This window comes from Propithecus coquereli, unplaced genomic scaffold (genome assembly GCF_000956105.1).
Source record: "Propithecus coquereli isolate 6110/MARCELLA unplaced genomic scaffold, Pcoq_1.0 Scaffold833, whole genome shotgun sequence".
Taxonomy (NCBI): domain Eukaryota; kingdom Metazoa; phylum Chordata; class Mammalia; order Primates; family Indriidae; genus Propithecus; species Propithecus coquereli.
This window is the reverse complement of record NW_012154541.1, coordinates 325,535-338,455: the sequence shown is the minus strand read 5'-3', so window position 1 is coordinate 338,455 and position 12,921 is coordinate 325,535. Positions and strand designations below refer to the sequence as shown.

General features: G+C 37.7%; 1 protein-coding gene across 1 annotated transcript in view; it reads left to right on the top strand.

The window, feature by feature from the left end:
- The window catches only part of KIAA1328 (KIAA1328 ortholog), a gene marked incomplete at its 5' end in the record, with an annotated part of 172,000 nt that overhangs the window by 66,882 nt on the left and 92,197 nt on the right, over positions 1–12,921 (top strand). Inside the window, 1 exon segment of the mRNA XM_012663843.1 lies at positions 88–195. Coding sequence (XP_012519297.1) covers positions 88–195 — 108 coding nt within the window.

The following is a 12,921-nucleotide window of genomic DNA, read 5'->3' as shown; positions in this document are numbered from 1 at the left end:
AACTGAAAGAACATAGTTTTTCTAAGGATTACCATTCAGTTTATCACACTCCACAGGATTAGAAATTCTTTAAATTTATTTTTGCAGGTTAAGAACTCAAGCTGTGTTTAAATCCAGAGAACTAGTTGCTGACAAAGAGCTCATGAAAGCCCGAGAACTCAATCTGGATATGAATGGGAGTGACTGTGTACCAAGGTAAACCTGAGGGGTGGTGAAGGCAAGGATATTAAAGACATGTGTAACATATATTTGGTATAAAATTATGGCTCTATATTGGTTAATACAGTTTTCTGGCCACATGAATAAATATGTTCTCATTATAAATTTTTGAAAAAGACAGAAAAGTATAAAAAAGAAAATAAAAATCATTCATAATCCTAAAACTCGGAGACAATCCTTTGAACCTTTTCCTCCTACTTTTCTTTGTATGATATTGTAGTCTATATTGATAATAGAGATTATGCTTATACAGGATTTTATTTGTTACTTTTTTCACTGTATCATATTTTCTGATGTTATTACTTTGTAAAGCATACTAATTAATTTATTCAAAAAATATTTACTGTGTGGCAGTGGTGCCCCGATTTTTAGCTATTAGCCTGTTATTGGATAATATAGAGTTTTTCTATTATAAATTATGTCTTGAAGAACATTTCTCAGAGTAAATTTTTGACTTTATCTATAGCTATTTCCTTGTTATAGATTTCAAGAATCATCCCTCATTTTCTTATTTTTTCCACCAACGTCTCATGATCCACTTACATTTACAAGAAAAACAGTTAAAACCTATTGAAAGCTCTAAGTGTATATGAGCAAGGCTTGTCAACTAATAGACTTCACTGTGATCAGGTGGGAACCTTGGGGACCCTTTGCTATTAGACCTGTTGCTATTCATAGGTCTTTTCACTTGGGGTAGTCAGTTTCTCTAGGGATAAATCATCTGTCTGGGTGGGAAGAAGGGATGGGAGCATTGTGTTAATATAAGTGTGGCTGCCAATGTGGGGAGCCTATTAGAGTGAGAAAAAAGGGACCCATCAGTCATTATGTAGGCTTTCACTTACTTCCGCTTTTATCTATATGGGTTTCAGCCCTCAACTGTATTTCAGGCCCCCATGTCCAGAGTCATTCTTTTTCAGCTTCTTCCAGGGGATAAAACTTCGGTCTTCTCCACAAGATAGGGACACATAGAGGAGGACTTCACTTTTGACTGCTACTCAGACTTTCAGCCAGCTGTGCTTTTAGTCCCACCTGCATTCCTACCTTCTTCCTCCAGTCCCTGAACCTTTCAGGAGTTCTCTGGCATGTTTCAGCTTACAACCTCCTTCAACCTCAGCTAGCAGATATTTCAGTTTTGATTTTTCTGCTTTGCTAGTTGAGTTTCAACTCATACATCTGCTTTCTAGGCTTCTAAAATTTTGTGACATCTCTTATCTCTTTGTCCTCTCTTCTTCACTTTTCTGCAGCTACATAGGTTTATGTCTTTTTTTTTTTTTTTATCCTTTTACTATTATTTTTTTTAACAGTTTTAGAAGGGAATAGAGGTGGGTTCACAATCAACTAATTAGCTCTCCAGTGTTGATTTATATAGTTTCAGGGGTCCCCAACCTATGGTGAGTTGTATAATTATTTCATAATAGATCACAATGTAATAATAATAGAAATAAAGTGCACAATAAATGTAATGCACTTGAATTATCTGAAACTACTGCCCTCGCCCCCAGTCCATAGAAAAATTGTCTTCCATGAAAACAGTCCCTGGTGCCAAAAAGGTTGGGGACTGCTGAGTTAAATGATATTTGACAATTTAGTCAGTGGAAAGATGGAATCCTATTGTAATTTGTAGTTACTCAGTACTCAATTAGAATGAACATTTCTCTATGTGTGTATTAACCCTTTGTGTTTCTTCTTTGTGGCATTTTAATTTCCTGCCTGCATCCACATTTTTGTATATAGGGGTATTATATTTCTTCTTTAGTTGATATGTATGAACTTTGTAATATATTTTTTAATTTAAAATATTTTTTTCTTATTCTTAATGCTATTCATGTTTATCTATATCTTTACCAATTTACTTTCTTTCATGGTAGACAAAAATATAAAATGCTGATAAGCCAAAAGAAAAAAATAAAATGTACCCATAATCTTATCTAGAGCTAATCTTTATATATAACTTCTTATTCATTTATGAGTATGGGTTGTGTATTTATATTATACATCCTATTTGATAACCCATCTTAAAATATTTTAAATTAAACTTTAAAAAAAACTTAAAAGTAAACATTTCTCTTATAAAAGATAAAACGTCCAAAGACATATCAAGAAAATATTAGTCGTCTTTCATTCCGTATTTTATTTTCTAGCCTGTCTTGGTTGACTTAGTGTTAGCACTCTGATATGTATCCTTCTAAACCTTTCTTTGTGCTTACAAATATAAACAATATCAGTATATGTTTGAGATAAAATAGAACACATTTTTTTTCACTTAACAATACTTGATGGTTATTTTATCAGGTTTTAGATATAGAGCTATAGTAAGCAGAATAATTTTCCCCCAAAGGTGTCCATGCTCTAATTCCCTAGGAGAGTATGTATATATGTTTCAGCTGTCTGTGTTTCAGGTAGGGAGGATAGGTCCCTATTTCTGGCCTGTCAAAATTCTATCCTATCTTTTAGGATTTATCTCAAATATTACCTCTTCCAGAAATATTTTCTTGTGTTTCCTTTATAGCCCTTATATTCTGTATAGATGATAAATATTTATATATTTGCCTTATTCTACTGTTAAGGTGCTTGAAGGAAGTGGCTTTTCTTCATCTCCTGCAGTACTTAGCAAGGTTGTTTTTTTCTTAACAATAGGTGTTCAATAAAAATTTTTGTTGAATTGCTTAGTATTATATGAAAGTATAAAAATGGTCAGATTTTTAGGAGTATGCAGAATTACAAAACTGTTAATTTATAAGGGTCATCTTTGTATAACCAATAAACAAACTAAGTAAAAAAAAAAACTGGAGGACTTATAAACAACTTGTGACTTTTATTTAAGTCATTACCATCTTTCATGTGATAATTATCTTCCAATGGTTTGGCTCAGCTGTGCCCTACTGTTTGCTCTTATTTGTCATTAAGGCCTCACATATTATTTATTTTCATTCTATAGTATTTATGCAGGAAGGAAGCAGCATTGTAAGCTCCCTTGCCTGTGATTCTTCCCACAGATAATAGAAAATAAATTGCAATTAGATTTTGGTAATTGTGTATAATTAACTCAAAATGAGCTGTTAATTATAAAAAATATGTTTTCGCTTTCTCATTATCTCATTTATTTTAGTTCCAAATTCTTAATGCTTCACTTGAGTAAGTTTAATATGTTAAACACACAGAGTGTTTTTAATACTGATAATTTAAATTTCCAAATAAACAAAATTTAACTTAAAATTAAATTTTATCTAGGGAGTTCTACTGTTAAAGTCAAAGAACCTGCAAGGTAGAAAAGGAATCATTCTCATAACAATTTTTGATTATATTTTCTAAAATCAGTAGGTATTTTTGTTTAAATAATTCTGCAAAGGCTTCTCAGAAAACTGTACAGTATTCTCCCTTGACCTATCTCTACCTCTTCTTCGGATTAGTGGAGACAGCATCATTTCCATAGTTGATTGAATCAAGGAGACATTAAATTCTTTATTTCTTTTAACCTCACATTAGATTTGAATAATTTAAGAGCTGCTGAGTGAGAATTCTTGGTTTTCCAATGACCATCAGACTTTGGAAGCGGACGCCAAAGTTTCTTCAAACTTTTATAATGTATAATACTATTTTCAAAGGTCTATGGTCTTATCAGAGGCATATGAGGAAATATTTTTTAAAGGGGTACATAGTCTTTCCTTCTTTTAGTCATAATTATTTAAATTTAGGGCATGCTTGTTCAGATGTCCCTAAACCTTAAAGCATGTCCATCTCTTTGACTGGAGCCCTAGTTTTTATCTTACGGGGCCAGTCTGGTCTTCACAAATTCCCTCAGTGTTTGCTTGTCTGAAAAAGTCTTTATTTTTCCATCATATAGGAAACTTAGTTTTGCAGCATACAAAATTCTAGGCTGTCCCTTATTCTGTTTAAGAAGACTGAGGATGGGGCCCTAATGCCTTCTGGCTTGTAAAGTCTTAGTTGAGAAGTGTGCAGTTACAAACTTTCCTTTGTAAGTTACCTGATGTTTTCACCTTATGGCTTACGGGAGTTCCTCCTTTGTGTTGACTTTGGCCAATCTGATGACTATCTGTCATGGTGATTGCCTCTTTGCAATGAATCTCCCAGGTGTTCGTTGAGCTTCTTGTACCGGGATATCTAAATTTCTAGCAAGACCAGGGAACTTTTCCTCAATTATTCCCTCAAATAGATTTTCCAACCCTTCTGTGTTTTCTTCTTCATCCTCAGAATTGCCCATGATTCTTATGTTTGGCCTCTTTACATAATCCCATATTTCTTGTAGGCTTTGTTCATTCCTCTTATTTATCTGTTCTTTTTCTTTGACTGACTTGTTTAATTCAAAGGTGTTGTCTTCAAGCTCTGAGATTCTTTTCCTGATCTAGTCTATTCTTAATACTTTCCACTGTGTTTAGTATTTCCTTGAATGAATTTTTCATTTCCAGAAGTTCTATTTGATTTTTTTTAATAATTCTATTTCTTTAGTGAATTTTTAATTCATTTCCTGTATTGTTTTTGTAGTTTCTTTGTATTGGTTTTCAGTTTTCTCTTGTATTTCATTGAACTTCCTTGTAATCCAAATTTGGAATTCTTTAGCTGTTACTTTGATATTTTCATTTTGTTTGGTATCCATTGGTAAAGAATTGTTGTTTCCTTTTGGGGGTGTCCTTTTGCTCTAATTTTTCATATTTCTGTAGTTCTTGTGCTGATTCTTTCTCATCTGTCCTCTCGATTGAGTCCTGGGGGTTTTGGGCCTGGCTTGTGGGCCTGTCCCCAGGTCCCAGAAAATCAATCTCTGACCATACCAGGGAGAAAAGTGCTGGTCTTGAGTTGCCTATGTGGTGTTCAAGCAGGTTTGATGATCCTCTCAGGTTGCCTCTGTTCTGGTGTCTTCCTCGTTTGCAAGCAGTGTGAAATGTGTTGGGTCCCCCAGCTTAATCTCCGATAAGGCAGGTGATAACTTATGAGTATTAATCAGCTACTCCCTGTTTGCTTGAATTGGAAGACACTATGATGAGCTGGAGAGTTGTTGTTCTTATCATTGATTGATGTTTGTGTGAAAGAGCCAGCTGCTGAGATGTTCCTTTGTGCCTGTGGTAGGCTCTGGTCCCCAGGTGGAGTACTTGAGTGCCCCAAGCTTTAGGAGAGACCCTGTAGCTCCCAGGGGGTTGCTTGCTCTCCACCACCATTGAGGTGCAAGGCAGTTCCTGGCTAGGTTGCCAGTGCCTGAAAGGCTTTGCAAAGCCTCAGCAGGGCTCAGAAGTTGCTTTTCCGGCCTCTAGAGGGAGATGCTGGTAGGAGAGTCAGGACTAGCTCTGCAAACCTGGAGGGTTGTTAATGGAGGAGGGGCCTAAATACTTGAGTGCTAAGACCCTGGGCTGGGGTCTTTCTGCCCTTACCCAGTAGCAGAGTTTTTTTGCAGGGAAGGGTGGACACTCTCCCAAATTGCCGCTGCTTGGACCCCCATAGCACACTCCCATCAGTTCAGTCCACCTGTGCTCCCTCACCACCTGAGTTCAGCTCTCAAACCTTCTTCCGGTCTGTGTGTCTGACCCGCTAGCATGCATCTCTGTGAAAGGCTTACAGGCAGGGAGTGCCCGGATTATGTACCCCTGTTCCACTACTACTCCTCAAAGGAAGAGGTGTGGACCCCACTATTTGTGGGGTCCTCATCCTGGAGGACGCACCTGCCAGAGAGAAGCAGCCACTCGCGAACTTCTCAGCTCAGACTGCTCTCCCTGTTGTGATGAGTGAGGGGAGGGGCTGCAGCACTCGGTCAGCTGGCTCATGTGAGTGTGAGCGAATGCCACACCCTTATCCAATATGGTGGTTCTGCAACAGTGGGGATGGGCGCGTTCCCAGATCCCCATTCCTCAGCACACTACCATACTCTCCCATTGGATATGTCCACATGGGCTTCCTTGCCACCTGAGTCCAGCTCCAGGACTTCTCCCCTGCAGTCCCCATGCACCCGTCTCCTGTGTGGGGATGTACTGGGACTGGCTTGCTTGTCTGAGCTGCCAGCTTGCAACCCTGCGAAATGCTAGCAGGCAGGGAGTTCCCAAATTGTACACCCCTGTTTCACCACAAGTCCTCAAGGGAAGAGATGTGGGCCCTACTCTCTATAGAGTCCTTAGCCTGGAGTACACACCATCTGGAGAGAAGCGCTATTCTCAAACTTCTCGGTTTGAACTACTGTCATGGTTGTAATGGGTGGGGGAGGGACTGCAGCTCTCAGTCAACCTGAGCTCAAACTGCTTTCTCATTTACAGTGGATAGACGAAGTACAGGGGAGGAAGTGTCTGGTTGGAAGAGAGCTGGCACTGTGGCTTCTTGTGGTTCACTCCTGGGGGTGGCCCCCTGTGGACTGTCCAAACTCCTGGGACTCACGAGTTCACCCCACTTTTCCTTATTTGCCACCATGCCTGGGCTCATGAAGGGTGGAGAAGGCTTCAGTAAACTTAGTGGCCTACTGTTCACCGAAGACACATAGGAGGGGGAGAGAAATCCCCTGTTACCCTTTCACTGGACTCCAAGCTTCTCTGGGTTTGATCCTCACCGATATCTTCTCCTCTCTATCTTCTTCCTTCTCAGCTTTGCAGTTTTCCTCTGTGGGGTCCCTCACTGTCTCTGTCATCTATCTCTGTGATCTGGTCCAACAAGCAATGTCTCTAGTTGGCCATCTTGGCCATCTTGCTCTCTCTCACCCTAGTTTTTAAAATCTCAGTCTTTCTCAGTAAAGTATGAAAGGAGATCATCTACAAAGAATGATTGCAATAAGGGAAAGCATCTGGGAGGAAGAAAGAGGGATACTTGAAATAGCCTCAAAGGAAGGTATAATAAATTGTCAAAAGATGGTTAATAAGAAGTATTACATCCAGAATGTAGACGTTCACTCAAATCAGTAAGATAAACTACCTTAAATAGGCAACTCTCAGAAACTCTGATACCCAATAAATATATAAAATCTTCTCACAACTGAAAAATTAAAAACAACAAAAAAGATAGAATAGTTCAAGATGGCTGACTAGAGGTGTCCAGCCCTTGCCTCCCCCTTAGCAAAGAACCAAAACAGTGAGTAGATTGCCACACATCAAATAGAGTTTCTAGAGAGAACACTGGCATTCAGCAGGGAAGTGACAGGGAACCTCTGAAGCACAGAAGGAGAAAAAAGCAAGGCAACCAGTTTGGCTAGGATCAACTGATAGCCAGTAGGAACTGCTCATTGGGGAGAAAGGATAAGCACTGGATCCGCACATTACAATGTGTGGTCCACATTCCCACTGCAGATTCCTGCAGTCCTGGGCACAGAAGAGCCCCTCAGTTCTCACAGGCTCTTCCATAGTATAGGGAGCTGCCTGGAGCCCATGCAATGACATTGTTCCAGAGAGAGTTTACACTGGTTCCCACCCACCCCCGCCAGGCCAAAGCAGCTATGATTTGATGCCATTTTGGGAGCCCAGTCCCCACCAAAGTACATCCTGCTGTGGGGTCCAACAGCCCCTTCATCTCCACATCCATCCCTTCTGACATCCCTCCACATCCTCCCAGAGGTCTGAGATGTGAGCTCTGGCTGTACCCAGCAGTGTGGCCAGGTCCCCAGCACTCTTGTCCATGCAATCTCCTACACCCCAGGGAACAGAGAGTGCAGCATACCAGGGAAGCTGTCCCCTAGACAAAAGGAGCCAAAGTATATACTCCCCAGAGTCTGATAGCCACGTGCCTAGGGCTACTGCTACTGATAGCAACCCCACCCTCTCCAACAGAAGGGCTGTGGTACAACTGTATGCACCTTCAGTGTGCTTGGGGACAGGCCCACCCTTCCCACTGCTGCCAGCACCAGAGCGTGCCTCCAGTGACTTGAAGATTGACTTGCGTTAGCTGGCAGACATATGCACCATCTAGAGGCCTGAATTCAGGCCCACCCAGCTAACCACCCCTGGCACCCATGCTAGTCGTCCAAGGCCTAGGGATCAACACACCCTGTCAACTGCTTCCTGCGCCCGAGTGCACCATTGGGAAGCAGGGTCCCACTGTACCTGCCGTACTGTTGCCCATGCATGCATTCAACATGACATCTCCAAATGAACATAACAATTTTTCAGTAACAGAGCCCAATGAAGGGAAATCTATGAAATACTTGGAAAAAATTAAAAGTAATGATACTAAAGAAACTTAGTGAGATACAAAAGAACACAGATAAACAATACAAAGAAGTCAGGAAAACAATTCATGATCTGAATGAGAAATTCACAAAAAGATAAGTATCCAAAAAAAGAACTAAACAGAATTCCTGAAACTGAAAAATTCAGTGAATGAAATAACACAATCAATGTACACCCATAATTTGCTGAAATAAAAAAAAATAAAAAAATAAAAAAAAAAAAGCTTTAACAATAGACTAGATCAAATTGAGGAAAGAATTTTTTAACTTGATGACAGATCATTCGATCTGCTTTTTGCAACAAAAAGCACAACAAGAATGAAGAAAGCCTACGTGACATATGAGACACCATAAAGTGACAAAATATTCAAATTTCAGGAGTTCCAAAATGAGAAGAGATGAGCAAAGGCATAGAAATGTATTTAACAAAATAATAGTTGAAGAGTTCCCAAGTCTTGCAAGAGTCTTGCAGACATCCACATACAGGTAACTCAAAGATCCCCAAATATATTCAACCCAAAAAGATCTTTCCCAAGGCACATTATAGTCAAACTGTCAAAAGTCAAAAACAAAGAATTCTAAAGACCGCTAGAGAAAAGCATCAAGTCATGTAGGAGGGAATCCCCATGACACTAGCAGCGAGTTTCTTGGGAGAATCCTTACAGGCCTGGAGAGAATGGGACGATGTATTCAAAGTGCCAAAGGAAAAATCCTATCAGTCAAGAATACTATACTCAGGATATCTTTCAAAAATGAAGGAGAAATAAATTCTTTTGCAGACAAGCAAAAACTGAGGGAATTCATCACCACTATGCCAGCCCTGCAAGAAATGCCTAAGGGAGTCCTACATCTGGAAGCAAAAGGATGATATTTACTATCATGAAACACAGGAAAATATAAAATTCACTGGTAGAGCAGATACATGAATGAGAAAGAGAAAGTTATTACTATAAAAACGTTACTACTACATAAAAACCCCACCAAATCATAATGATAAACAATAAAAAGGAAGAAAGGAAGAAAGGATAAACAAAACAATCAGAAAACAATAACAAAATTACAGGCATAAATCCTCACTTATCAATAACAACCTTGAACATAATTGGTTTAAATTCCCCAATCATAGATATAGACCAGCTGAATGGATTAAAAAATGAAACAAAGGATCATTAGAGACTATTATCAACAACTATACACTGAGAAATTGGAAAACGTAGAGGAAATGGATAAATTACTGGACATATACTACCTACTAAGATTGAACCAGAAGAAATCAAAAACCTGAACACACCAATAACTATTATCGAGATTGAACCAGTATAAAAAGTCTCCTAGCAGAGAAAAACCCAGGACCGGGTGACTTTATGCTGAATTTTACAAAACATATAAACAAGAACTAACATCACTTCTTTTCAAACTATTCCCAAACGTTCAAGCGGAAGGAATTCTTCCTAACTCATTTTATAAGGCCAGCATTACCCTGATGCCAAAAACAGACAAGGACACAACCAAAAAAAAGAAAGAAAGAAAACTACAGACCAATAATCCTTATGAACATAGATGTAAAAATTCTCAACAAAACACTAGCAAAACAAATCCAACAACACATCAAAAAGGTAATATGCCATGATCAAGTGGGATTTATCCAAGGATGGCTCAGCATATGCAAATCAATACATGTGGTGCACCAATCAACAGAATGAAGGACAAAAATAATATGATCATCACAATAGACAAGGAAAAAGCATCCAGTAAAATACATCATCTCTTTATGATAAAAGCTCTCAACAAATTGAGTATAGAAGGAACATGCCTCAACATAATAAAGGGTATATATTGACTCTGGCAATATAACTTGACAAGCCCACAGCTAATTCACACTGAATGGGGAAAAGCTGAAAGCCTTTCCACTAAGAACTGAAATAAGGCAAGAACGCCCAGTTTCACCATTCTTATTCAACATAGTACTGGAAGTCTTAGCTAGAGCAATTAGAAAAGAGAAAGAAATAAAAGGCATCCAAATTGGAAAAGAGTAAGTAAAATTATTACTTTTTGTAGACCTCATGATCTTATATTTAGAAAAACCTAAAGACTCTGCCAAAACAGTCTTAGAACTGATAAACAAATTCAGTAAAGTTACAGGATATAAAATCAACACACAAAAAATTAGTAGCATTTCTCTACATCAATAACAAAGTAGCTGAAAAAGAAGTCAAGAAAGCAATCCCTTCTATAATAGCTATAAAAAATATAGATAGATAGATATAAGCTTAAACTAGGAGGTGAAAGTCCTCCACAAGGATAACTATGAAACACTGATGAAAGAAATTGAAGAGGACACAAACAAACTGAAAGATATTCATGCTCATGGATCGGAAGATCAAAAGAAGTAATATTGTTGAAATGATATTTCCCAAAACAATCTACAGATTCAATGCAATTCCTATCAAAATTCCAGTGATATTCTTCACACAAATAGAAAGAAAAATCCTAAAATTCATATGAAACCACAAAAGACCCCAAAAAGCCAAAGCAATTCTGAACAAAAAGAACAAAACTGGGGGCATTACACTATCTGACTTCAAAATATACTACAAAGCTATGGTAACCAAAATATCATGGTACTAGTATAAAAACAGACATATGAGCAATGGAACAAAATAGAGAACCCAGAAATAAATCCATGTGTTTACAGCCAACTCATTTTTTACAAAGATGCCAAGAACATACCTTGGGGAAAAGAGACCCTCTTCTTTTCCCCAATGTATGTGGAAAAGTGCCAGGAAAACTGGATATCCATATGATGAAGAATGAAACTAGACCCCTACCTCTCACCATGTACAAAAGTCAACTCAAAATGGATTATAGACTTAAATGTAAGACCTGAAACTATAGAAGCGCTAGAAGAAAACATAGAGAAAACCTTCCAGGACGTTGGTCTAGGCAAAGATGTTATGCCTAAGATCTCGAAAACACAGGCAACAAAAACAAAAATAGACAAATGGGATGATATGAAACTAAAATGTTTCTGTATAACAAAGGAAACAATCAACAGAGTAAAGATACAACCTGTATGATGGAAAGTATTTGCAAACTATTTATCCGACAAGGGACTGATATCCAGAATGTACAAGGAACTTAAACAACTCAACAGCAAAAACACAAATAATCCCATTAAAAAGTGGGCAAAGGATCTGAATAGACATTTCTCAAAAGAAGACATACAAGTCCAACAAGTGTATGGAAACATGCTCAACTTCACTAATCATCAGGGAAATACAAATCAAAGTTACTGTGAGGTATCATCTTACCCTTGTTAGAACAAATATGTGCTAACCATCTTCCTAATTGCTTGCATAAAAAATGCAAAAGTTGATTTAATAAATTATGTATTTATCAGGAATTTATCTTTTTTAAATTGTTGGTTATATATGATTTTTTAAATTACATTATCATTCACTAAGATACATGTCTCATAAATAGGATTTGTTACTTTGCAGACTTATGACACTCAAACAGAAAAAGAAAACCTATTGTCTCCTCATATATGGCATAGCATATCCTTAAAATTAGCTTCTTCATACGTAATATCTGCATGTTCTTGGCTCTAGATAATTTTTTAATTGGATTTGTCATCTTACTATATAGCTAATATGTGGAATAAATATTTTCTAAAATGGCAATTCATGGATTTTCAGAATGTTAGATTATCTTACTACATAGCCTTTTCTGAAGGCATGATTTTTATGTGTAGAGGAGTAGGGGATAAAGAGTATCATTTATAGGATTAGGGAAATTTCCTGAAAAATATTGCTGCTATGACTGGCTAAATACAAGGAGCTGTTTAATAAATTGTATACATTTACATCCTACCTGCTGCACATGCATGGATAGAATAGTGGTGGTTCTTAGCCTTTGTTCTAACATACTTACACAAATCTTTTTGAAAGTAATTTCTTACTAGAAGAAACAATATTAGTGGAATTGGGGAATTGGAAGTTTCATTGCCACTTGAGTCTACTTGCTTTGATAACCTCATTCCCAGGTTTATTTGGAATGAGAGCAGTTTGATTTCTTTCTAGACAATAACTGCCTATTCTGCTCCAATCTGAAACATATGGGTTCTTGTCACGACGTGGAGCAGAAGTGGCATCTTGGATAGTGAACGTTATTTCCCAGGAGATAGAGACAAACAGTAGACATGAAGGTGTTAGCCAGTTAAGAATATCACTTATTTTTTAGCATTTTTTTTGCAAGCCCCAAGAAATGGAAATTAGTCTGAAGCCTACAATGGCATATATAGTTGTGATATCAAATCTTTGGTAGAATCCGAAGGACTGTTTCTGGATATTATGATCTAATTGATAAAATATGTCCAGGTCAGGATTTTTTTAATGAAAAGAATTTGTAAGCATCTTTTGATATTTCATTTATACAACTGAAATATTTGCACATCAGGTATTTTACAGTATGAGGAGGGAGTAAGGGCTAAGGCAAAATGGATGGAAACCAAAAGCATTTTACAAAAAAATCACATTTGCATATAAAATGTTTAT